Source organism: Phaseolus vulgaris, chromosome 8 (genome assembly GCF_000499845.2).
Source record: "Phaseolus vulgaris cultivar G19833 chromosome 8, P. vulgaris v2.0, whole genome shotgun sequence".
NCBI classification, from domain to species: domain Eukaryota; kingdom Viridiplantae; phylum Streptophyta; class Magnoliopsida; order Fabales; family Fabaceae; genus Phaseolus; species Phaseolus vulgaris.
This window is the reverse complement of record NC_023752.2, coordinates 9,175,880-9,200,894: the sequence shown is the minus strand read 5'-3', so window position 1 is coordinate 9,200,894 and position 25,015 is coordinate 9,175,880. Positions and strand designations below refer to the sequence as shown.

The window sequence follows — 25,015 nt, the reverse complement described above, 5'->3', positions numbered from 1 at the left end:
TTTTGTAACCTATTCACATCATGTCTACCAATTTAATATCCATTTTAGACTATTCGTTAACCGATATCTTCTTTTTCTTTCTCAATATTTGTAACCTTAGAATTGATAAAGATACTGGCTTCTGTTTTTCATAGATATTTAATCTCAATTTCACAAATAAAGAAAGGTAACAAAATCGTATGCAATACATCTATCTAAAAATAGAATTAGAAAACATATATTTTTCATAACAAAACAAAAATAAGAGTAAAAAGAGAAAGAGAAGAAACAAAATGCGTGTAACGAAAAGGATGTGAAAGGAAATAATCATCTGTGTGTTATTCTCAAGAAAAAAATGTAGTATAATACACAACCGAAAATAAAAGAAAAACTAGAAACACTATAAACCAAAAAAAGAAAAACTAACCAAAGCTAAAGCTAGTCCAGAAAATGCTTAGCATCTCACAAAAAAATAAATCGATGAAGAACATATTGTTTTATCAGTCTTCCTTAAGTTGGGAATATACCTCAGTTTGAAAAACAAACACTTGAACACAACAGGAGGATGCGTCTTGGTAAAAATATCTACAACTTGATATTGGAAGAAATAAAACATCAGAATTGAAGGATTCTATATGGTATTTGTCACATGTAATACGTTTGTTTGTAATAGCAGTAGAGGTAGAAGACCTAAAGGTTGTTTGGAAATCTTCTAGTATATAGGAGGCTTTCAAAGTGGTGTAGATCATCGAAGGTTCACAATAAGTTTAGTATCAGTATCATAATTAACAATGTTTTCATTAGTTTGGAGATTACTTATTGATATTTCGAAGATTATCATCTTGATATTTTAAGTTAACTTTATCATAACTCTAAATGTAATCGTAAGATATGGGTAAAGATATCTCATTTTGATTTATTTCAATATTATAATTTGAATGATAGGGGATTTTTTTTTCATGAAAGGTGACATGTCGAGAAACATTAATTTTATTACTCTTAAAGTTAAGAAACAACTATCCTTTAGTTTGAGGTTTAAAACCAAGGAAAATTTTAGGGTAATTTGACTATCCAATTTCTTTGTATTAACAATCAAGGTATTAACATATCAAAGGCATCCAAAGACATATAAGAGAGAAACGTCATAAAGTTTTTCATAAGGAGAAACATTATTAAGCAAAGGTATTGAAATACAATTAATTCAAAGAGAACCATGCAAAACAACATAACACCACAATTTCATAGCCAAATTAGACTGAAAAGGCAAGGCACAAGTGAGATTTAAAAGGTGTTGCTACTTTTTTTTACACAATATCATTTTGTTCAAGGGTTTTAACACAACATATTATGCATTTATAGGAAAATTATTGTTTCATAGAATACTCAGGTCTAATGTCAGTCTGAATAGCTTTGACATTACAACTAATTGATCTTCAATTTGAGTGGTAAAATTCATTATAAGATTTCGAGTTTTAGATTTGTTATTCATTAGGAAAAGCTAAGTACAACATGTGTGATCATCAACAATAATGAGAAAGAACATTTGACTATGCATAGAAATAACCGTGCAGGGTCCCCATATGTCTATTTGAAGCAAATTAAAAGACTTTAAAGCATGTGAATCACTTAAAGAAAAAATTTGGGCCCTTCTGAAATACCATAGGTCAATGTTCTTAATGTTACATATAGGTTCAACAATAACAAATTGAATGGTGGAGTTTGAACAACATGTTTATTAAGAATGTATAAGCCAATAATCATGTCAACCATACCAATCCTCTATTTTGTTTTCATATCTTGTATGATACAATATTTTGGATGAAAAGTCAACTAATAATTGAAAGAAGATGTAAGTTTAGATACTAAGATGAGATTAAAGGAAAAATCAAGTATATCCAAAATATTAACGAGATAGAATTTGTCATTGAATTTTCCAGTTCCAGAATGAATCACATAAACATGTTGTCCAGTTGAGAGTTTAACAGAAACAGGTTTGATAGGATAATAAGTTTTAAAATTAGATAAAAAGGCACACACATGACTAATGGCTCCAAAATCAATAATCTAAGAAGTTTGATATGAATCAATGTGATTAACAAATATATTACTTGTTGGTGAGTTTTATTGAATAGAATGAGTGGATATAGATCTCACTTGATTCACTTGAGACTAACCAACAATGTTGTTACTTTCCTATAAAAGATTCATGAATGTTTTATTACTATAAAAAAATTATTAAATAAAAACTAATTTTAGAGACCATATACTAAATTAGAAACCATTTTATAAACTAAAAACATTATTGGTATCTAAAGTAATTTTTATTATTAGTAAAAGTTTATAAAGTAGTTTCTAAATTGGTATGTGACTATTAGCTATCAAGATTTTGGCTACTAACTACTTAATATTCTAAATTAATCTCTATTAATCTTTTAGAGGCTAATTTATAATCTAAAATCTTAATAGCTAAAATTTAGTAGCTAATTTAGATACCAAATTTTTAATAATAATAGAAACTAGTTTAGATACCAATATTTTTTTAGTCTCTAAAATAATATCTAATTTAATCAATATAACGACTAATTATTTTTAGTCTCTAAATTTGATTGTTATTTAATAATTTTCTTTTTATTTATCGTGTTGAGAAGAAATGCGAATGTCACAACTCTTTTGATTCTTTAGGTTGTGTTTTGATAGAGAAGTGAAAGTGTGAAAATTTGAGGGAGTGGATTTGTGAGGATTTAAAAGGAAAATGTGAAGAAAGTGAGTGTGTTTGGATTGTGGTATGTTAGAATAGATTTGTGAGAAAAATTCACTAGTGTAGAGCAGTGCTTTAATGACGGTTAAAAAGGCCACATAAAGACGATTCGAGAATCGTCGTTATTTTGGGTGTCATTGTAAATCAGTTGTTTATAACAATGGTTCTAAAACCGTCGTTATAAAACCACATTAACGACACGTGTAAAAAACTATTGTTATTCTGCTAAATAAACAATAATTTGTCTTTAAAAAAATGTATTCTTAAAGACGGTTCCCATTGGAACCGTCATTATAAATGCTTGCTAAATAAAATAAAAGACATATTTTTAAAGACGATAAATGTAATTTTTTTTAAATATTTTATTATTATATATATACACTCTAATCCTGCATAAAATTAATTTCCAAAACAATAATGCATGTAATATCATAATTTAAATATGAAAGTCTACATACAACAAATTAGTACATATAACATTATACAAAAAGTTCTATATATATATGAAAAAGTTTTGTCATTCTAATAATTAATCTATCCTAAAGTGTTATACATGGTTGCCTTAAGGTGCATCCAAGTGAGTTTCTTTGCATTTGCACTTCCCTTCCCACTCAACATGTTATATCCAGAATAAGCACTGAAATAATAAAATTTCATGTTAGAACACATAACATTATGTAATGTACGAGTAATAAATTTGTGAATGTAATATAATCATAATGGTTTGATAAATTTCTAATATACTAGAAAACATCATGCAAATTTTAGAATTTTCTGACAAGTGAAAGTATGGAACTAAAACCTTAAAATACCTGAAAAAGACCTAAATAATACTTATAAATAAAAAAAAATAGTAAATGGTAGATTTTTAGAATTTTGGTCCACCCCAATCCTCTTTGGGATTGATCACGTTATTTGCTAGCTCGTTTTGAGCAACTTTCAATTTTTACGCGTCTCCATCCGACTTTTTTGTTAAAAGTTATGACTATTTGAAGTTTTTTCATGATAATTTTTTGCAACTCCAAATCTATCACTCTTCTCTTCAATGTCAGGACTCCTCCATCAAATATCCACTAAATGAAGTTCTAACAAACCCTAAAATACATGCAAATATTTATTATAAAATTAATTAAAAATTTAAAAAGTAATAACTAACCTTTTATAGTGTAGTTGTGGGTGCATCAAAGTCCGTGGTGGATAGTGAGATGTCTGGCGCGGTAGAGAGGTGAAAAGGAGGTCCGAGAGGTGTTGGAGGCGTGCAGACGTCCTGGTAGCGTTAACCGTTGGCGGCGGAGCGAGTGAGCTGTTTGCGCATGCAGAGGAGACATGCGACACGGTGGCTGCAACGTCTGACGATGAATGTAGAGGGAGAGAGCTTGCAGTGATGGTGGCAGGGGGGGAAGCTCAGTGGCACGAAGGAGAGGAGTGGAGCATGGTGTCGCGGAGGAAGAAATGAGGCGACGACGTGAATGGAGTGTTGGATGGATGGAGAAGAAGAAATGAGGGCGCAAGATGGAGAACAAGAGTGAGTGCGAGAGCACATAATGGACAAATTTTTATTTTTATTTACCTTTATAACGATAGCTAAGTGGGTAACAATCTTTATTTTTTTAAAAAAAATCATTTATAATGATGGTTAGGTGGGAGAACCGTCATAATTTCTCACTATGACCATTATTAACTACAGTTATAACTACAACCGTCGTTATAAATCCTCGAAAATTCAAATTATTTATGAAAATGCCACTGCGCTTTTTGTTACAACGGGTTTCTACCAAGTGTCATTATTCGTAGTCGTGATTGTGCCTTTTGGTACTAATGATTTATTGAAGTTTGTGAGTGATGTGATGGTTGTGAAAGTATTTTAATTTTTTAAAAATGTAAAATGTAAGATTACAAATTCACCGTTGTCTTTAAAAAAATACAATTATCAAATATTAAGTATTTTTGTGTAAATTTAGGTGAATTAAAATCATGTAAGTTATTTCCGATATAGTTGAGTAATTAATTTTGGAAAAAAAATACAAGTTACTTGAAGAAAAATAATTTACATATAAAATTATAAATATATGTAAAATTATAAATTGTTATATAGAATAAATAATTTTAATATTCATAAATTTAAAAATTATTATAATTAAAAAATAATTTTGTATTAAATATAAATAATATTAATATATTTATAATAATAATTATTATTATATAATTTGTTTATTAAAAATAACTATATATTTTTTATTATAAGTTTATTTTATTATTAATTTTATTAATTATTATTATTTTATTTTATTAAAATATTTGTGTTTGTTAATTTAGGTAATAACTAATATTTGTAATGAAGTATAACTTTTATTAATAAAAAATGTAAAAAAAAGAAGATGAAAAGTGCATTAAAAGAATATGAAATCGGTTCTTTAAAAAGAAGTAAAGGATAAAATTAGAAAAAACACAACGTGAGTGGACTTTCCATGATTTCTAGAGATGATATTTACTAATTTTCAGTATATCCATTTTTTTTTCATGCAAAACCATAAATCCAATAAGTGATATATTCTCAAATCCTTGCTCCACATTTTCCCAATGAATATAAACCTTTCTATTGTAACCATTCTTGAATTTGTTTTCCTCTTTTGATTTGAGGGAAACTTGTGCTTAGGATAACAGACATTTTCGTCTATAGTGAGAGCAAACCAGAGAAGCCTGATTGACATGTTGATTGGTGTTGACATTTAAGTTCACATTTTGTACTAAAAACTAGCAATGAAAGTGTTGCTGCGAAGTTTTCTTTCCTGTTCTACCACAAAAGAAAAAAATCTTGGTTATAGATAGAGTCGGATCTACAAGAAAAACATAAGATTTAATGTTGTTATATTGGTTGTTGAATTGACGAAAGAACTACATAACCTAGTCCTCATGGTTCTCTGAATAATAATGAAGGAAACCGAGTAAGAACATTTGGTTTCACAGGTGCATATGGGTTATGATGGGACACAAAATGCTAGTCTTGGAACTTGGTACAGGAGTACTAAACAGGTTGTGTTTCAATAAGGCAGTAGCAGTATTCTCGAGTCTCACGGTACTCTTACCTCCCCCACAATAAAAAGCATTACCCCAACAAACTTTAACACATTACTGCTATCTTCCTATGCCTTTTCCTTTAGGCAACTGTCTCAATTATTTGTTCTATCTTCCTTTATTTGTACAACACAAAAGAAAAAGAAAACCAACCACTCTTTCTTTTCATCTTTTCTTAATAACCAAAAATTTGACTGAATCACTATTAATCACTTTTCTCAACAACAACTATAATGCCATTAATCACTTGACTGAAAATCTGTATGCAAAAGGATTTCTGTTTTTCATTGATGTGATTCCAAAGGTTTTCAACTCGCAATTAATTTCCCTGGCGTGAACCATGGTCACGGCCACAGGCACTGGACCACGCTATATTCTCAGCTTCCCACACTGGAAACTGTTGAGAGATTCGCTGCCTCAGTAATAATTACAATGTTTCTTGCTTTGGAGCAAGCAAAATCCAAAGCCTGCAACACCTTATTCACATTTTTGGTCATGCCAAGAGTGGCTCAGTTTCCAGCACAAACAGTGGCCTTGAACTAAATTAGTAGACCTCTGAAGAAGGTGTAGTTCATGCATGCATGATTATTAAGCTCAAATCAGCTTCACAGTGGAGACAATAATGGCTACATATATTATGCTGCTAAATACGTGACCACTCTTGGATATGTGCAATAGTTTCACATGCAGAAATTGATATTTGACAATACATATACAAAGCCGTGTTCAATCACTTTCAAATTTTAATATTTATTAATGAGTATATCAATACTTCATAAAGAAATTCACTTGAAAGTGATTTATGCTCTGCCAAATCCTTTTTAATTTAATGTTCTGCGTCTGCTAAATTCATTAGCCATGCCATAGCATACATGCATGCATTTCATGTCCAATCTACATATGCAGACAAAACTTGTTCCCTCGAACATATGACAAACATGGTTCTGTGCCTTTTAGGATTTATGGACAAACAATGTCTGCAAAGCTTATGGGCTATGGCATTGTAACGTGATATTCATTGAATATTTTTGTTTAATTCAAATTATTTTAATTTTTCAAAAAAATAAAAGTCAAATAAAGTGGCTTACCTTTGTACTAGGGCAGCAGCTTACCTCGTGAATTAATTATGTAATTTCTTTTTTTTGTTTTTGTTTTTATTAATTAATTATGGCCTCTTAAATTATTATTTTTTACTATAAAATGACTTTGCTCCTGATTTTCTTGAATTAGAAGCACACCATAAACAATTAATTAGCAACAAGTTCATTAACATGAAGATAGTTTCTTGATGAGCACGTGTTTATTATAGGTATTTTCTTAATTTAAAAGCTTGTGATAACAATACAAATAATTTTAACAAGTACTTTGCTGCCTTTTTGAGTTGTTGTTTTGACGTATTTTTAGTGAACTCGTTTATATGTAGCATTCGTTGCAATGAATGTTAGTTTTTCGTGTCTATAACTACTAATTTTCCTCTTTAGTAATTGGTATTTTATATTATGATTTAAAAATTTCCGAGATATTCAGTTTTCTCTTTTTATACTGATCTTCTACACAAACCTAACGTATTGAATTGTTAGGGTTTGGGTTGAGTTTTTTTTTTTTTCAGTTTTTGTCTTTTCCACCGAGTTAAAAAAAAATGGTTTATCTTTACCTGAAATTGTTTGCCAAATGTTTAAAGTCTTTCTTTTAATAGAAAGAACAATTTAATTTCTCTTATGTTTCTGTATTTCTTTGATACAATTTTATAAAAATATCTAGAAATATGCCAACACGCGTGTCACTTGGCAATCAAACACACATGTACAGTGTCACTACATGTCAAACACCATTAATTTCTCTATTGCAAAAATTAAAAAATAATATAACATTATTAGCATATTTTATTTAATAAAAAAATTTATTTAGTAATTGTTGAATTAGCATGCATGCCAAGGCAGTGTCTGCCCCAGTCACTTTCCAACTGCACTCGGTTTAAAAGTTGAAACTTGAAACTTGAATCTTGAAACACTTCACCCGGCTTCAAACCAGCGCGTGCCTTCACTCTCCCCATCCCCTTTCAAATCTGCTTTCACTCCTTCAACTCCGACACGAAAGAAGAGTTAAAAAAACAACATCAACAACCAAAAAAACTACTTTAACAACATATAAGAAATCTTTCCTTTTCGGTATCCTCATTTTCCTTCTCTTATATCCATCTCCCTTGTACCAAAGCTGTGTCCTTTACCACAAAACCAACCCACATTCCCCATTCCCATGCAAAAACTCCATCTGGGTCATCTGCACTCCCCCTCAATGGAAACAACACCCTCTTCCACACCTTTCCAAGACCTTACAGAAGCTTCTCCAAAGCCTTCAAAGAAGACAACATTCACCTCTTTCATGACAGCCCCCTCCTTCAAAGAGGACACCTACTTCGTGTCCCACCTCAAACCCTCCGAGAAAAAGGCCCTTCAAGACCTCAGGGACAAACTCAAGGCCTCCTCGGACTCCTCCAACCCCGCTTCGATGTGGGGCGTGCCCCTGCTCGACGGCGGCGACAGAGGCGACGTGCTGCTCCTGAAGTTCCTCCGTGCGAGGGACTTCAGGGTCCACGACGCCCTTAACATGCTCCTCAAGTGCCTCGCGTGGAGGACCGAGTTCGGAGCTGACAACATTGTGGAGGAGGAGCTGGGATTCAAGGAGCTCGAAGGAGTGGTGGCTTACACTCACAGTTACGATAGAGAGGGGCACCCTGTGTGCTACAATGCCTATGGGGTGTTCAAGGATAAGGAGATGTATGAGAGAGTGTTCGGGGATGAGGAGAAGCTGCAGAGGTTCTTAAGGTGGAGGGTTCAGGTTCTGGAGAGAGGGGTGAAGATGCTTCACTTCAAGCCCGGCGGTATCAACTCGCTCATTCAGGTCACTGACCTGAAGGACATGCCCAAGAGAGAACTCAGGGTTGCTTCTAACCAGATACTCTCTCTCTTCCAAGATAACTATCCTGAAATGGTAGCTCGCAAGGTACTGTGTTATGTTGTTTTGTTGGGTAGAGTGGTTTAGATTTTATCAACCAAGTTCTTTGTTCGAGGATGGAGTGTTGTTGACTAAAAAATGTGATTGAAAGGGAAGACTTTGTTTAAGGTAGCTAATGAGGTTTCTTAGAACTAGATATTGAGGTGGATTATTCACTTTTATAATTTGCAAACAAAAAAATAGAATAAATGAAACTTTTTATGTATAAAAATAAAAACCAAGATTTTAAAAGCTGGTTCATGAATGCAATTTTGGCCAATGTCAAGGATTTTACCACAATTGTGACTGCATAAGTTGCATTTGTTAAGGAGCAGGATGAAACTGCTACTGCGATTTAAAATCTTTTAAAAAGCAAACTTGTATGCGTTAACTTTTGCTGAAATTCTTTCATTTTTTCAAGCTAAATTTAATTTAGTACAGAAGTTTAGTTTATTTTATGTGTGCTTTTCCGAACAGGTCATTGGTTTTTTGCTTGTTATTTTTGTCATGTCGTCTACACCTTTTAGTTTTGGTGTGATGGGAATTTAACTACTCTGTCTCATTTTCTTGCTTTCAGATTTTCATCAATGTGCCATGGTACTTCAGCGTGTTGTATTCAATGTTCAGTCCGTTTCTGACCCAAAGAACCAAGAGCAAGTTTTTGATCTCTAAGGAGGGAAATGCTGCAGAGACACTCTACAAGTAAATTAGTTTTAAAAGTTTGATTCGGGAATGCCTTCTTTCTCTTAAAATTTATTTATAGAAAGATTTGAAATTGGCTCTCAAGTTTCATCTTCCTTACAATTTCGTCTCAGAGTTTTGTTTCATTCATTATTATTTTGAATTGAAGTTGTCTTTCTTTGGTATCCTTTGTCTTTTGTTCAGATTTATAAGGCCAGAGAATATTCCTGTTAGGTATGGTGGATTGAGTCGACCCAGCGATTTGGATAATGGTCCCCCAAAACCTGCTTCTGAGTTCACAGTTAAAGCTGGAGAGAAAGTGAACATACAAATAGAAGGAATAGAGGTTACAATTTTCTAATTTCATTCTTCATTTATCCTATCAGAATTGTCAAGTTTCTTCATTTTGGTTTTGAATTTAATTAAAATGCATTAATATTACAAAGATGTTTACATTGCCAATAATCATATATTGTCTAGTATTCTTCTTTTGTAGTAGTTACTTTAAAGAGTAAAAATGTTATAGAATGACAGTATTGTTTTATACTGTTATCTAGTAGTTATCTTAAGTTATGATTAAAAGAAAATGTAAAATTGTTTTCCACTTTCTGTGAATGATGCTGCTGGTTGAACTCTTAAAATGCTTGTTTTAGGTACATATGGAAAAGGTTATAGATTTGTTGTTAACTTGTTGTTATTGGGTGATAGAGTGGTGCAACTATCACATGGGATATTGTGGTGGGAGGCTGGGACCTGGAATATAGTGCTGAATTTGTCCCAATTGCTCAAGGTAGTTACACCTTGGCAGTTGATAAGGCAAGGAAGATTGAGGCCACAGAAGAAGCAATCCACAACTCTTTCACATCAAAAGAAGCTGGCAAAATGGTACTCTCTGTTGATAACTCTGCTTCAAGGAAGAAAAAAGTTGCTGCTTATCGCTATTTTGTGCGCAAATGCAGCAACACGCCATCTTCAGAGCTTCAATTAAGCCCCAAATAATTGTACCAACTACATATAAACGTAATATTTTGCTTATGTAGTTAAATCTCTAAGTTTTTAAGTCTCTTGGGTTATGATTATGTACTTGGTTGAGGCAACTTAAAGGTAGTACTTAGTATTGTATTAGTATAATGTAAAAAATGAGAACAAAGGTGGTAGAGCATGATGATTTGGTGGTACATAAGAAAAAGCAAGTTGGTTTGCTTATACCATTTTACTATTGGTCGTAACTGTGATGACTTTTAGTGGCATGTGTGTGGAAAGTACTTTAATTTGGTCACAGAAGAGAATTGAATTGAGTGTTACCTGCTATGAATGGATTTGATTTGATATGGTATGATGTATGGTCCCTGCATGTGAAGGGTGATGATACACCAATGAAGACTTCACGGGCTCTGGATGTTGAAATTCAATGGTGCAGCATCTTTCCTTGTCTAATGTATTGATGATGATGTCTGCATTCTGCAATGGTTTAGTAATACAAATAAGTTTTTTCAAAAAAATATCAATACCAATTATTTGGATTGTGATTTCAAAATAGTATTTCATGGATTTTACGAGTTCTTATACTTTTATTTCATATCAGATTCAAAATATTTTAAGTATTTTGCCCCCACTATGCTCTGTTAAAAGTAATTATTTTCTGGAAATGTTTCAGAAAATTTTGTTGCTAGCCCCACACGCGAACTGCTTTTCCAGAAGCACTATGAATTTAGTCTTTTTTTTATGTAAGCCTTATTTACAAGCAATAAAGAAAGATCATTGAAATACTTTATTTTAAAAATGAGTATAATTCTAAAAAAATAAAAGAACGAGTGATGGCCCCTGTACGATTTTAGCAAGAGAAAAAGAAGCAGAAGAGTGAATAGAATTGAATGCTGATTTTGAGAGAAGTGGGGGTATGAAGGGTTAAGATGTTGAATGGAAGAAAAATGGTAGAAAATAGTGTGCAGGTTTATTGAGTTACTTTATTTAGAAGAATATTTCTAAATAACGAAAGTGTAGCAGCAGTTGCTTCTTCAGATTTATACATATGAAGACCAGCATTCATTTGAAGATGCCATGTTCTGAGTGAGTGCTGACCCTACTTTTGTTTTATTTGGTTAAAACAAGTGTTTCTACAAAAGTACAAGTACAAATTATGTTTAAAATAATTGCTTTATAGTCTTTTCTTTTTATTACAAAATTTTTACTTTTGCATCTAAGACAAAATGTTCTTATTTTACTATTTTAACAATATAATTAATAATATATATTCAAATATAATTAGAATTAATATATTAAGTTTTAAAATTAGAATAATTTTTTTTAACGATGTCAATTTATCAACACTATTTTTATTATGAAACACAAGTACATATATAGTGCTCGTTATCAAAGTATAAGTGTGTATAAAACTAAAATAAAATATGTAACTTCTTTGAAAAATTATTAACCGAGTGCATATTTAAAGTAGGAGTTGATGTGATTTCACCTCGAGTATAAGGTGAAGAAAGAAACTATGTTAGGATTCAAAACGTGATCGTTATATTTAGTTTTCTTAAATGTTTTCCTATATATTTTTCAAGTATTAAGTTATTTACCTTATTATTGTTTTTTAGGTTTAAATAATTTTCCAATCTCTAATATATATGACTATTTTTTTAGTATTTAATAAATATTTTCTTCAAATTAACTATTTAATGAAATAATTTTGTTTGTTTAAGTCTCATTATTTCCATCCGTGTAAGGAAAGGAGAGAGGATGAAAAAAAAGAACAAAAACATATATGTAGATTAGAAATAACACATAGAAAGAGTACCTAATATATGTAAGTAAGGAAAAGTAAATAAATAACATGGACAAAAAGTGTATACATGAATACTTAACATTGAACTTATGGGAGGTTGATTACCACCATAAGTTTACCTCAAAAACTTATGGAACAAGAAAGAAGAAACTAGTTTTGTCATAAGATCTACACATTAAAAACGTGTTGAAATATGAATGAGGTGTACAAGTTTTTGTTGAACATGATCATGAACAAAGTGTAAGTCGTTCAAAGTGTTTTGATTTTGAATCCGTGATGAAATTGACAGCAAGAAGGACAACATTAAAATTGTTGAAATATATTTTGGTATGTCAAAATAAAGAAGAAGTTCAATGAGAAGAGAGATAATTCAAGTGATTTCATCAAGCACCCAACTATGCTATTACTCGGCTTCAGTACTACTGCCATTTTCTATTTGTGTGACACCCATGAAACAATGTTTAAACCAATGTAAGTGTAATAGTTGGTGGTGAATGTTATATCGTCAATGTCAGACCCCATTCTTGAAACTAACAACAGATGAAGGCAAGTAACTACAAAGAAGTTCGTGATGCATGGTGCCTACAAGATATCGAAAAATTCTCTTCTTCATAGCTATATCGACCAGTCATCGGACGTCGTTGACTACTAGTAGTGGTGGACCACGTAAGCTAGGTCCCACAAGCGGCATGGGTCAGTGTCTCGTAAGCGGCACGCGCCAGGGTGCCGATGAGTTGTCAGACGTTGATCACCAAGATCCGCTGATGTGTCCTCGGCAACAGAGTGAGGGCGATGTGACATCGGGCGTTGGTGACTCAAACAGCGGAGCTGGACCACGAGAGGTGGATCCTAAACAACACACTATTTATCAGTAGGGGGAAGCTTAGATCACGAGGGTTCCATGTGTGTGGTGTAAATAACGCATTCAGGCGCGACACAAGTAAAGAACCACTGAAAGCGCTAAGGCCCATTAGGATTGCGTTCCAAGGGTAGGCAGCATGCATGACATGTGAATAGCTAGGGCATCCCAGGACGGATGGCCCCAGAGATTAGGTGCACAAGTTGGTACCCAGGTGGTCATTCTGTCAAAGGTTGCACTCCATTAAGGGAACCTTACGCGCTAGATTGCCCTAAGATTAGGTGATAGCGGCGCTAAGGCATACCCTAAAAAACCCTAAATGCAGGTAGCGAAAATAGCAGAAACCCTAAACTATATAAGGGGTAGTAATAAACCTCATAAGGTACACAAGTTTTATGCAGTCTTTTACACAGTTCTTGAAACGAGAGCTGAGATACACATTGGTGTTTCCTTGCCCAGTATTGACTTGAGCATCTGAGTGCAAACGGCCTTTAGAGCGTCCCTTTGTCTTTGCAGGTACAAGGTGTTTGATCGAAGAAAGGCACAAACCTAGGCAGAGAGAATTGGGCGTGCGATCGTCGTTAGAAGTACGAAGGCAATCGAGTCAACCGGGAACAATAACCTTGTAATGATGTTCATGAAGTTGATGCATGTATGATAGACTTTGTAATGTTTCAACTATAGATTTGTAAAGAGTTAGGTCTTGAACATCTATTAATCCATCTTGAGTAAGGCGCAAATAGGATTATTAGTTAGAGAGTAAGGAGAAAATTTTCATTAAAAATACATGATAGGAGATATATTTCTTGCCAGATGGTGAGAAACATATATAACCCTTATGTTTTGAACTATAGCCTAAGAAGAGACAAATAAATTATATAAAATCAAACTTATGTTTGTTATAAGATCTTAAGAGAGGATAACAAACAATAAATTTTTTGAAAAAACTATAATCAGGTTTCTCATTGAACAAGATTTCACAAGGTTATGATTATCAAGCACAAGAGTGGTTAAAACATTAAAATGTTAAATGCAACTATAAAGGCTTCTCCTAATATTTAAGAGGAAGAGAGGCATTATCAAGAAAAGATAGACCAATTTTAGTTAGATGACCATTTTTCGATCAATAGAACTATTTTGTTCACACTTCAACTAATGACCAACTTGGTTTTCACCAAAAGTTTTTAAATGCATGAAAACAAAAGAAACTTATTGTTTTAAATGAAGAAGATAAAACCAAGTATATTCTAATAAAGTATATAGGAAATCAGTGTAATATTTTGCATAATTTGAAGTAATAATTCAGGAGAATCCCCCAACTTTAGTGAACACAAGTTCTAAAGGAGTTTTATACACAATAATAGATGCAGTGAAAGACAATTGATGAGATTTAGCTATAACAAAATATTCAAAGAACATATTTTATTTGTTGTAAGGTATATACATGTTCTTATAACTTGTTTGCCAACTTTAGTAAAGCATGCCCAAACTGTGAGTATCGCCGTTGAAAAGAGGATAACAAAGTTTGAATGTTGCATTAGTAGCCAAAAAAAAACACCAAATTATTGAAAAGAAAGTGTACGGTCAGTGCCAAACAAGCAATGTCACTTGATCTTGGTGATCGACCAACTGAATGAAAGTATGTTTAAATGTAGTTATAATAAATGACACTTAAGGTAGTTATGGAAACTCCCTACGAATCAGACTCACATTCCATCAAATTCAGGTAATGTCCCGAGAAATCAGGGTGGGTAGCCTCCCTAGAAATTAGCTAAGACTAAGACTGATACATGCTAAATTCGACCCATTAGACATATGGTCCATAACTATATGTTACAACTACACTCTCTACAATGGAGTAAGGTACGTTTTTTATCAGTGAAACTGTACACTCTTAACACAGAGTACTTACTTGATTGTCAGAGAACCTTTTGCAGGTTAACTCCCGACCGAGTACTGAGGAATTAAGGAGAATAAGTTTTGAAGTCTGAAGGAGTGAAGTACTAAGGAGCAAATGAGCGATTGATCGACCAACACCCACAACAATTGCTACAGTCAATCTCATGTACTATTTAGACTAACTTTGTTTATACAAGTACATAAAGAAACACATACAAATCATTTTCTAAGTTTTACTTAAAGACATATCGTCTTGGTATCCTAAAGAAAATAGTTAAATAGTTTAATAAATAAATTTTGAACACTAATTTTTGTTTGCTATTTCACTTAAAAGAAAAAAAAAATATTATTAAAAAAATATGAAAATGTAAATTAGTACTTTCATTTTTATAACATGTATATATAAAAATGTATATTAAAATTTGTAACAATATTTATAAATTTACCTTATATATTAATTCAATAAAATTATAATATTACATGCTTAAAAAACACAAAATATTTTAAAGACATTTAAACAAATTTTCGCTAATATTTATAATGTATACTATTATTTTAATATTATATATTTTCATTTAAATTATATATTGCACATATAAAAGACCAATACATGTAAATATGATATTTTCATTAAAATTAATATAAATATTAAATTTTAACCTATTAAAATTAAGATAATCCAATCACAGAAGAATAAGTAAGAATACCGATATATATTATCACATACAACAATGTTATATTTATTAATTTTGTATTAAATAATTTAACTTATATTTTAAACGGTCTCTATTACCTCTAACATCTTAATATCAACAAAAAACTTTATGTTGTCTTAATATTCATAACAACTTTTCTTATAAAATATTGCAGTATATTATTTTTAAAATTATTAATCAGGGTTAATATAATATATAAGAAGTCTCATTATACTATCCTTTAAACAAATTAAGGGTTAATATAAGAATAAAAAACAAAAACAAAATATGTAACTTTTGAAAAAAAATTGATATAATTTTACTCTAATATTAAAGGTTTCAGGTGGTTAAGGAGCCTTCCTTCGTTAAAATCACCTCATAGCTTCACTAAATTGTTATTACTGTGATTTACCTATATGACTATATTATATCCGAAAGTAAATAAATTTATTAGACAATTAATATTTGTATTATATTTATTAAATCGTTGTTTTAAATTACAATCTTATTTATTTTAAAAGGAACATTTCCGTACTATTAAACAAAGTATTAACTTCTCTTTAATGATATAAACCTGAATATAAAAATTCAGCCCACATTTATTCTTATAAATACGATAACGCCAATTTAACAGATACGTATTTATTATACATCACTTTTATGCGATTTTTCTCACTCGATAGTTTAGTAAGATGATATTTTTCTCTATTTATGTATTTGAAATTAATTTTATTTTTAATCAATTCAGAACTATAATATATTTTCTTACACTAAAAATATCATACAATCACATTAAAAATGTGTAAGAATCGAGAAATATTAGTTGATACAACGAATCCAAATTTAATATCATATTAAAACTTAAATTTAAATCTAATTCATTTTTATAAAACTAATTTAGTAATATAATAAGAGACTTAAGCAAATTATTTTTATTTCTAGGGGACACGCCATCTTCAACACGAATGATCACATCTTGAGAAAGGAGTGGATTTTTATCACTGAGTTTCATATATCACTCCATAACTTTGTGAGAAACCAGAATCGAAAAAAAATCTGTTTAGCATTTTTTTTACAACACCGCAAAGATGACAAAAACATTAAAAATAGGATAATGTTTTTTAACTACCAAAATTAACTAAAAAAACTAATAAGAACTAAGAAAAGACACACTTAAGTATCATTGTTCGGTTTCCCAACCACGTGTCAAGGAAGAGAAGCAAAGAGAGAAAGACGTAGGAAACGTGTAAGAGTGAGAGCCTAGTGAATGCAGAAAGGAACACGCAGCCTGAAGTGCATGGAAATTGGTGATGATCTCCTACATGATCGGGTACTTAGAAAGAGTCTCTTGTATAATATGTGACAAGAAACAAACACCATTGTTATTAGCTAACATTCAAAGATGGCACAAGTTGTTAGGCCACATGAAGCGAAGACACAGGCATTTACCCTGTCGAGTGGTCATACCATACCGGCTGTTGGATTGGGGACATGGAAGTCGGGTTCACATGCAGTCAATTCTGTGTTCACTGCCATTGTTAATGTAACTACACTGCCCTGCTTTCACTTCCATGTTTCTTTATGCATTCTGTGGGACGTTGGGTTTTGTGTGTGCTGTGTTATCATTCTACATTGATGAATGAATAAAGCTTTATGATAAAGGGGATATATTGATGATGTTATTTGCATTCACAAGGCTTGTTTAGCAGATGAAAGTATTCATTAAGGTGATATTTTTTGTTGACATTTATGAAAAAAAAAAGAAATGAAGGTAGTAAGCAAGCAGCCATACATTTGGGAACAGCCTCTAGAAGAAGTTTTAGAAAAACCAGTGCGAGACTGGGACGATTGGTAATATCCATGTCTTTGATAAAAAAAAAGCACCAAATGTATTATTCTATGGATAATGTCGGTAATTTCCTTGGTTTGAGGAACTAACCTTTGGTTTTTTTATAGTAAAGTCAGAGGAATTCAATAAATGTGGCTAATCTAACTAGATTTCTGACCCAGACACTTCACATGGTGAAAATCATATATCCTACTCATGTTAATCAATTGTAAAATTGATAGAGATATGTTACACTTTTAATATACTACAAAAAACAGTTTTTTGTGGAACAAAATTAGTGTTTTTAATTCCAAGAACAAAATTTCAGATTTTAAGAGCATTTCTTAACTTCAATACCCCCTTCAGAGTTTTTACACCTCTTTAAGGATCTCGAGTTTCTGACATTATTCTGCTTGGATAAACGCCTCTTTTACCCGAAATTTAGCAGTCCAAAAGGAACCAAAAAGACCATTTATTTTTCAAAATATTAAAAAGAATATTTATCTATTTGCGGGTACTAAAACATATTTAAGGAGAAAAAAAAAATTTAAGTTAGTTTTTGCCTTTTTGTGGAGCTGAGTCTCATATGATCCGACTTTGGCTGCAGGCTGGTTACAGACACATAGACACTGCTTCGCAGTATGGAGTTGAAGAAGAAGTATGTTTGTGTTTCCTAATAGTTTATTTTGATTTAGATCACCATTTTAGCTATAATAGTCCTAATTATCTATCAACTTATAGGTTGGACAAGCACTCCAAACAGCAATTAAAGCAGGAGTGGAAAGGAAGGATCTATTTGTCACCTCCAAACTATGGTAATATAATCAAATAGATGTAGGTCTTACGAATACAAAGTCTTTGGGTGATCCTTCTAAGTTCATTTGAATAATGTTCTTTCAACATTTTAAAGAAACTCTCATGGTGAATTTTTATACCTACTAGGTGCACTGACTTGACCCCTGAAAGGGTTAGACCTGCTCTCAACAGTACCCTTCAAAAACTCCAACTTGACTACCTTGATCTTTACTTGGTAATGAGCTTCTATCATGCTCGAAATATATATTTTTTTGCACTTTTTTCTTCCATTTATGATGCATGTGGTTTGGTATGTCTAATAGAAGACAGATACTCTAATGTATAAAATGCAGATTCATTGGCCATTTCGACTAAAAGATGGTGCTAGCAGACCCCCTGGAGCAGGAGACGTGTTAGAGTTTGACATGGAAGGGGTATGGAGAGAAATGGAGAAGCTTGTGGAGGAAAAGCTTGTTAGAGACATTGGAATATGCAATTTCACTCTAGCAAAGCTTGAAAAGTTGCTGAGCATTGCTGAAATAAGACCTTCTGTTTGCCAGGTGAAATCATATATGTACAGATTTTTTTTGTTGAGGATTGTATTGGATAATGAACAATGAACAATCTCAAAGGTTGAGCACCACCTCGTTTTTTCTAAACTTGTATTTGCAATTTTGTTATAGATGGAAATGCATCCTGGATGGAAAAATGAGAAGATGCTTGCGGCTTGCAAGAAGAATGGCATCCATGTTACTGTAATCAACACATTACTAGTTTAATTTTCTTCATTTTGGTTTTGATTTTCATGAGAAAGGGTCATGATTGAAATGCAAAAATTTGAGTGTAGGCTTACTCTCCACTGGGTTCATCAGACGGGAGGAATCTGATCAAGGATCAAACGGTTGATAGGATAGCCAACAAGTCGAACAAGAACCCAGGGCAGGTGTTGGTGAAGTGGGCCATCCAGAGAGGGACAAGTGTCATCCCCAAATCAATCAAGCCAGATAGGATCATGGAGAATGTCAGTGTCTTCAATTGGGAACTTCCACAACAAGATTTTAAGGCCCTCAGCAAGATGCAGGATCAGGTGAACATTGGTTATTCACATTAATTGGTCCTTCATGTTAGTCTAGTAGCAAAAAATCATACACCTAGAATTTGTCAGATCCTGCCATTGTTATTGACTATAAGATATGATGAATCCCCAGTACTTCATTTATAACATATTTCATGTTTATTCTTCAGACTCACATAAAATTATCATAATTTTAGATAGATGTTCATATGTTTCCCTCTACTTCCAGGTCTATAATTTTCTTTTAAATAGAACAATTTTAGGAGATTTTTGCAATTTATACCAAATCTTACAATCAACTGGCTTTATAAATAAAAACATCTAACACAAATCATTTCGCTTCAAACTCAATTTTAATCAAAATACTCAAACTCATCCAAACACAGTTTATTACTTTTGGGGTCATACAAAACTAAACCATTCCTAGATATAAATGGATTTTAATTTGCAAGTAAAATATTGTCTATCAGCAAGGATTAGAATCTTTAAAGTGATTAGAGATTTATCAACTTCATAATATAATTAACTTACTTTAAATTATGGTAGAGAAAATTTTTTCTTTTTATTTCACACATTCATTCACTCTATCCTTCTTTTGGGTCCTGAACTCATGGTAATTTTGCTTCTTTCCTTGGTTACTGATACATTGCAGGGGAGAATTCTGGATGGTGAAGAGCTCTTTGTGAACAAGAGCGATGGTCCATTCAGGAGTGCGGCGGATCTTTGGGACCATGAAGATTAGTCCACACTTGCACCTAGCCACTTTGTTTCTCTCTTTTCCAAGGCACTATGTAGAATTAGATTTAATGTAATACTTGTTTTATAAAGGGTAAGGGTTCAGGTCATTCACATAGGTATGAGGTGAATGCACTTTATATGCAGATTTCTTATCTATATATAATTACCTCACTATTAGTTTATAAATTAGCATCAACTATGATTCTGATCATATAAATAAAGGTGGGAGTAGTAATGAGTGTTTGGGAAGCTAGAGAATTATCTGAAATTTTGCTTTCACTGAAGTAAACAAGTAAGGTGGAGATCAGTAGTCCCAAGGAATTTTCAATTATTCTGTATTTATTTTTTTAACCTTTATAACAAATATCCTTAGGATTTTACGATGTAATTTGCCTTTTCTCAATGGAAATGTCAATTTCTGTTCAGACTTAACTTAATTTTTATGTGATATGATCCACTGAAAGTTTTTTTTTTAGTCTAAAATCATTGTTACTGGGCAAAATTTATAAGCAAAAGCTAAATTTCTAAGACTTTCATGACACCACTACAACCAACAAGGATGGTCACTGAAGCACTAACCAAGGGCATTAGACACTTCCTATTCAATGCAAGCAATGAAGCCAGGGTGTTCCCATGATTCATTATTATACCTATAAAAAGAGGGGCACTTGCCTAATTGTTCCTAGTGGTAGAGAATTAAAAGTAGAACAAAAGCAATAATAAATGCACAGTTTAACGTTCTGATTCTGAAAAGTGACAGATTGTGGATAAGAGAGGAATGTTTAAGGTAAGGTTTGCTCAGGATGGTCAAAGGGCAATCAATAATTTAAACTCTTTAGTGGGCATGCCATACAAAAGGAATCAATATGTATTTATTTGCATAACAAATAAATAAATTAAGTCCCTCAGTTTTTTTTAACTCTTGAGACCAAAAACATACTACAGACCATTTTGCAAATATTAAGATCATTGACAGAATATGGAACCTAGACAACTCCCATTTGAGTTTATACGTTAGAAGTCACTCTTCAGAATACAAATTCAATTTATAAAACGCATAACGCAAATTTTTCCATTGGTGACAATCATAATGTTATATAATTACTAGATGGTCACCCTGACAATGTTTTGAGAAGGAACAACCATTATTACATCTTGAGGTAGACATGCAGTTTGGTATCTTTTTAAACACCGAGTGAAATGAACATAGATTTTCATACAAAGCTCATCATTAAATTTTTCACACTCGTTTTAAGGGTACGCATATGATCCTAAAACATTCATTTTTTTCCTCCTAAAACATAGATTTAACTTCTTTGAAGACCCTTCATTAGAGAGCCTCAACGCGGTGAATAGTACTTGGACGATTGCCGTTTACTCATACCCCTAGCAAGGCGTGGAAGTTTTGATAAAGAGTTGGCTCTTGAAAACCCTCCAAGAGCTTTCCATTCTTCATCTAGTTCCAACCCAACCTTGCCATCCACTGTTTCAGTGTCTTCATTTCCAGTGGTTTTAGAGCGATGCAATTGCTTGCTGCACGATCTATTTTTTCCACTCATATGGGATTGTGAATGGGATAGAACAGGTTGTTCATCGAGAAAAAAGCATATGGCAGCACAATCATCAACCTTGGAACCAGGATATTTGTATCGCCAGGCTCTTACAGCACGCTTCACTAACAACTTGGCTGCCACGGACCTCCTTGGTGCAGAAGCAACTATGCTTATTACTTCATGGTTAGTGAGCACATCCCATATCTGTGTAGAAAACAGAAAATATAATATTTTGGTCATTCAAATCGATGTTTGTAAAGCTAACTAATTGCTTCCATGATTTGACTAAATACTAGCACAGGTTAAACTATTATTTAGGCCCTATAGCTGTCCACATTTCAAGGTTTAGTTTCTTTATGAAGAAACCAGAAGTTGTAGTTCCTTAATAGTTTTTTGTGGCGATTTATCACTGCCAGAAAAATTTGTAATGGTATGTTAACAATAGAGACCGATACTTAACTTTTATGTAAGTGAAGGGACTAAAATTTACAATTTTCTCTAATAAGGATTAAACTTTAAATGGGGACAATCATAAGAATCAAGTGAACAGGTTAACCTATTTGCAATATGTATTTGGATTGGGAGAATATATGAAGTGAGAGAAACAATAACCAGTAATATATAATATAACTTGCAATTTGAGATCAATTATACTAAGGTGACATCGTAATGTTGCTTACCCCATCAGTTGCCAAAACCACAAATTGATCTTGTGGGGTAATTTTTCTGTAAAATACATCAGGAACTGAGATGAGGCCATAATCTTTGAGGCAAAAATCCCCAAAGGCTCTAGACATGGCTAGTCCAGGGCAGTCATCATCAGGCATCCATATTCTGTACACGTCTGGTTCTTCTTCCGCTGCAAACACTCTTCCTTCACAGTTAACGATTCTTGAGGTTTCACCTGACAGAAATTGAAGAAAAGATGGTTTAAACTCGAGATTTTATGGTCTAGTAAGAGTTGGAAATTGAGGAAAAAACCTAGACCTACTTGGAATCTCTGGTTTCAAGTCAACAGTGAGTTGAACTGCAATGAGTTGGTCCTTGTCCTTTGTGCAAAGAACTGCACGAGAATCGCCCAAATTGCCAACTATCAGCTGGTCACCCTGAAATTTTAGGTGGGAAAGTGATGCATATAGTTATTTCCATAATTTAAAAGTGTTTGACTAGTACTGGGGAATGCTGTTGTGAACAAGTAGTTATACCTGTTTAATTAAAGTCACAGCGGTACAACCACTGCAATAGCTGTCAGTGTTAATTTCCCGAGCAAGGTACTCATCCATCTCACTAAAGGATTTCAGAAAGCATCCCTCCCATGAAGCAAGTGACATTTGGTTACTGTTATCGTAGCCATCATCAAAACTAGAAGTGTCTGCATCATTGGCATCATAAAATTTTATTGCCTTCTGCTGTGAAATTTCGATTGCTGCGGACAGTTTTGAGGGCAGATTGTCACGAATAAATTGTGAAACCTTGTGGCCTAGAGGACCATGACCATCGAACACACCACAAAAGATCACATCCTTTTCTCCTGCGTAGTCCTATCAATAATCCATATCAAATCTTAGTCCAAGCCACATGTTTTATCTATTAAAAGCATCATGCTCTGATAAAGGCAAGAGGATAGAGAAATAGGAGTAACTCAATTATTTCATTAAACAATCAAGTACTGAAATGAAATGACCATTAAAGAAGAATCTTGGTAGCAATTCCCCAAATCCAAGGGGAAGAACAAATGCAACTTCAAAAGTGCTTGCAGGTTGCTTTTTAACCGTTTATCTTCTTCTTCATAGACCATCTTAATATTTGGCTTATATAAAAGGTATCGTGAATGGTTAAAATGTAGTTACTCCCAAATCATGGCAATTATCACACTGACACTCAGGAATTACCAAAAAAACATAGAAATTAAAGGATAAAGCTATGAAGGACAAACTGCATTTAATTATTGTAAACTTCAAATCTATATCTGACAAATGACAATGAAATTTTAAGGTTTTTGTTCAATAAAAAGAGGAGGAGGAGGAGACATAGAACGTGGGTAATAAAGTCATGTTGATAGGAAAGTTAAGGCGGAGAAAACTAAAATGAATAACATGAAAAAAGAAAGAATTAAATGGAGCAAAAATGTTGAACAAAAATAACCAATCAGGTTATTACTAACACAATAAACAACTTTCTAAGGAGAATCTTATCCTTTAAATTCATCAAAAGTCGATGATTAATGAAATGAAACAAAAGCTCCCGGCGAAAGAGACAACTACAATCCAGGCCAGAGGAATTGATTGAAAACTTTAATGGAAAAAAGAACAAAAAACTATCAAAATTGATGGAAATAAATAGAGAAAAATAAAAACGAACATAACTACATGGACGGATTATACCTCCCAAACTGCCATTGCATCTTGGTTCACACCTTTCTGGCCCTGTTGGGTGTACATTGAAACAAACTTGGAGGATCCTCTTAACCTCACCAATGCTCCACCATGATTAAAAGACACATCATTTTCATGATCATACTCATATTCCCTTTCATCCATCTCGCTTTCTACCTTCCCTCGAACCGAAACATCGTGGCTGCAACAGCCTCCCATGTTTGGAACCCAGTCACGGCAATTTTCGATGAAGAAAACAAGGGCACCCCTGAAAATTTCAGGGAATACCCAGATGATATTCAGGAGAAAAAAAGCGAGGGGGCGAAGAAAAAAGGATTTTTTTTGTAGGAATATGTGAAGGGTCAGAATTCAGTGTGAAGCAGAGGCGTGTAAAGGTGACGGGCAAATGCATAAAGAGAAGGCCAAAAATGCATGGAAGGAGTTGGAAAATATACAAATGGAAGAAGGATAGGGAAAAGAGGTTGGCATGTTGAAACAAAGGTAGAAACTTGAAACTATACATATTATTATTGTCTGTTTCTTAGGTGGTTTGTTTCTTTGTCTGTTTTTTCTCCGTTGGCAAATGTCAAAGTTTAGATAGAAATAAAAAAAGAAAGACTTTAATCAAAAATTATTTTGGTCCAATAATAAATGTTAAATCATTGAATTTTATAATAATTAAATTTTCAATTATACTTTAAATAAATTTTAATTAAGTCTAATTTGTATGTATCCATACAAATATTCGTATATAGTCAAATAATTATTTTTTTAACTTTAAGTAATTCTATATTATATTTAAACATACACGAGTTTGCAGAATATTTTTTTCCAAATAAATTCATTTTTTTTAAAGATTCCACAAATAAGCTTTCTAAATTTATTATTTACACTGATAAAGTAGTTTAATGTTTATAAGTCAG

At 32.6% G+C, this 25,015-nt stretch overlaps 3 protein-coding genes across 3 annotated transcripts; 2 read left to right on the top strand and 1 right to left on the bottom strand.

Moving 5' to 3' along the window:
• The first annotated feature begins 7,816 nt into the window (after positions 1 to 7,816).
• Positions 7,817 to 10,798, top strand: LOC137826211 (patellin-6-like). Its single transcript, XM_068632097.1, has 4 exons — positions 7,817 to 8,815; positions 9,384 to 9,508; positions 9,692 to 9,833; positions 10,196 to 10,798. The coding sequence occupies exons 1-4, from the start codon at positions 8,069 to 8,071 to the stop codon at positions 10,484 to 10,486; spliced, it is 1,305 nt and encodes a 434-aa protein (XP_068488198.1). The 5' UTR covers positions 7,817 to 8,068; the 3' UTR covers positions 10,487 to 10,798.
• A 6,269-nt stretch (positions 10,799 to 17,067) lies between these two features.
• On the top strand, positions 17,068 to 20,413 carry LOC137824507 (aldose reductase). Its single transcript, XM_068630175.1, has 8 exons — positions 17,068 to 17,271; positions 18,164 to 18,214; positions 18,298 to 18,371; positions 18,499 to 18,586; positions 18,705 to 18,911; positions 19,035 to 19,106; positions 19,199 to 19,438; positions 20,079 to 20,413. The coding sequence occupies exons 1-8, from the start codon at positions 17,131 to 17,133 to the stop codon at positions 20,166 to 20,168; spliced, it is 963 nt and encodes a 320-aa protein (XP_068486276.1). The 5' UTR covers positions 17,068 to 17,130; the 3' UTR covers positions 20,169 to 20,413.
• Positions 20,414 to 21,231: 818 nt separating this feature from the next.
• On the bottom strand, positions 21,232 to 24,735 carry LOC137827248 (probable protein phosphatase 2C 65). The gene is made up of 5 exons (XM_068633517.1): positions 24,102 to 24,735; positions 22,923 to 23,258; positions 22,709 to 22,823; positions 22,398 to 22,621; positions 21,232 to 21,921 (listed from the first exon to the last, which is right to left on the bottom strand). The coding sequence occupies exons 1-5, from the start codon at positions 24,309 to 24,311 to the stop codon at positions 21,505 to 21,507; spliced, it is 1,302 nt and encodes a 433-aa protein (XP_068489618.1). The 5' UTR covers positions 24,312 to 24,735; the 3' UTR covers positions 21,232 to 21,504.
• Between the last annotated feature and the right edge of the window lie 280 nt (positions 24,736 to 25,015).